At 58.9% G+C, this 808-nt stretch overlaps 1 protein-coding gene across 1 annotated transcript in view; it reads right to left on the bottom strand.

The window, feature by feature from the left end:
• Positions 1 to 802, bottom strand: part of LOC103769882 (PR domain zinc finger protein 12) — a gene marked incomplete at its 5' end in the record, with an annotated part of 5,642 nt that extends 4,840 nt beyond the window's left edge. The window contains one exon of the mRNA XM_008937122.1: positions 612 to 802. Coding sequence (XP_008935370.1) covers positions 612 to 802 — 191 coding nt within the window. The remainder of the gene's footprint in view (positions 1 to 611) is intronic.
• Positions 803 to 808: the final 6 nt, after the last annotated feature.

Raw genomic sequence — 808 nt, 5'->3', positions numbered from 1 at the left:
TGCCCGGCTCCCTGCGACGAGACCCCGCCGCGGCAGAGCCCCACAGCAGCGCAGCCCCAAAAGGGGCTTTTCAGCATCCTGCACCTGCCCGCAGAGCTGGGACATGCCTGGGTGGAAGGGGAAGGTGCCTGCCAGACCTGGCCCTCGGGGGAGGATGCGCTGCAGGGTGGCAGGAAAAGTGAGGCAAGTTTCTATTAAGCATAAAATTATAATAATAAATCATAATTTGAAAGTGAAAGTTTGACACTTAGTGAAGCAAACAAAAAGCCAACCAGCCAAACAAAAGATTAATATCCCCTCTACTAGCTGGACATTAATGTGTCATGTCCTGGCAGCTCAGATCCCCCCAGAGCCCACAGCTCCCCTCGGGTTTAACCACAACAGGGCTGGGAGGAAGCAGGAGACTGGGCAGAACTCGTTTTGTCTACGTGCGGGGCAGGGCGTGATCCCACTGTGTGGGACACGAGCAACAGCATTTTGGGGCTCCTCCGAGGGTCTCCTAAACCCCTTTGCAGGAACGGGGATGCCGAGGCACGGGGAAGGTGCCTGACAAGCCCAAGACAAAGCCCCCGGGCCGGCCGGGGCACGGCGGGGAGGGGGATCTTCGTTACCTCCCACATGAGGTTGTTGTTCTTGCACAGGTCCACATGCTCCGGCGAGATGACCCTGCCCGTGAACGGTCCCATCTCGGTGCCGGCCTTGATCCAGGTCTTGGAGAAGATGCCGAGCCCTTCCCCGGGGATGGAGCTCTGGGCGATGATCACTTCCGACGGCAGCACCAGGCTGGACAGCTTCTGCACCTCTGCGG

Source organism: Merops nubicus, unplaced genomic scaffold, assembly GCF_000691845.1.
Source record: "Merops nubicus isolate BGI_N331 unplaced genomic scaffold, ASM69184v1 scaffold25583, whole genome shotgun sequence".
Lineage (NCBI taxonomy): Eukaryota > Metazoa > Chordata > Aves > Coraciiformes > Meropidae > Merops > Merops nubicus.
The sequence above is the reverse complement of the archived record's forward strand: the minus strand, read 5'-3'. Positions and strand labels throughout refer to the sequence as shown.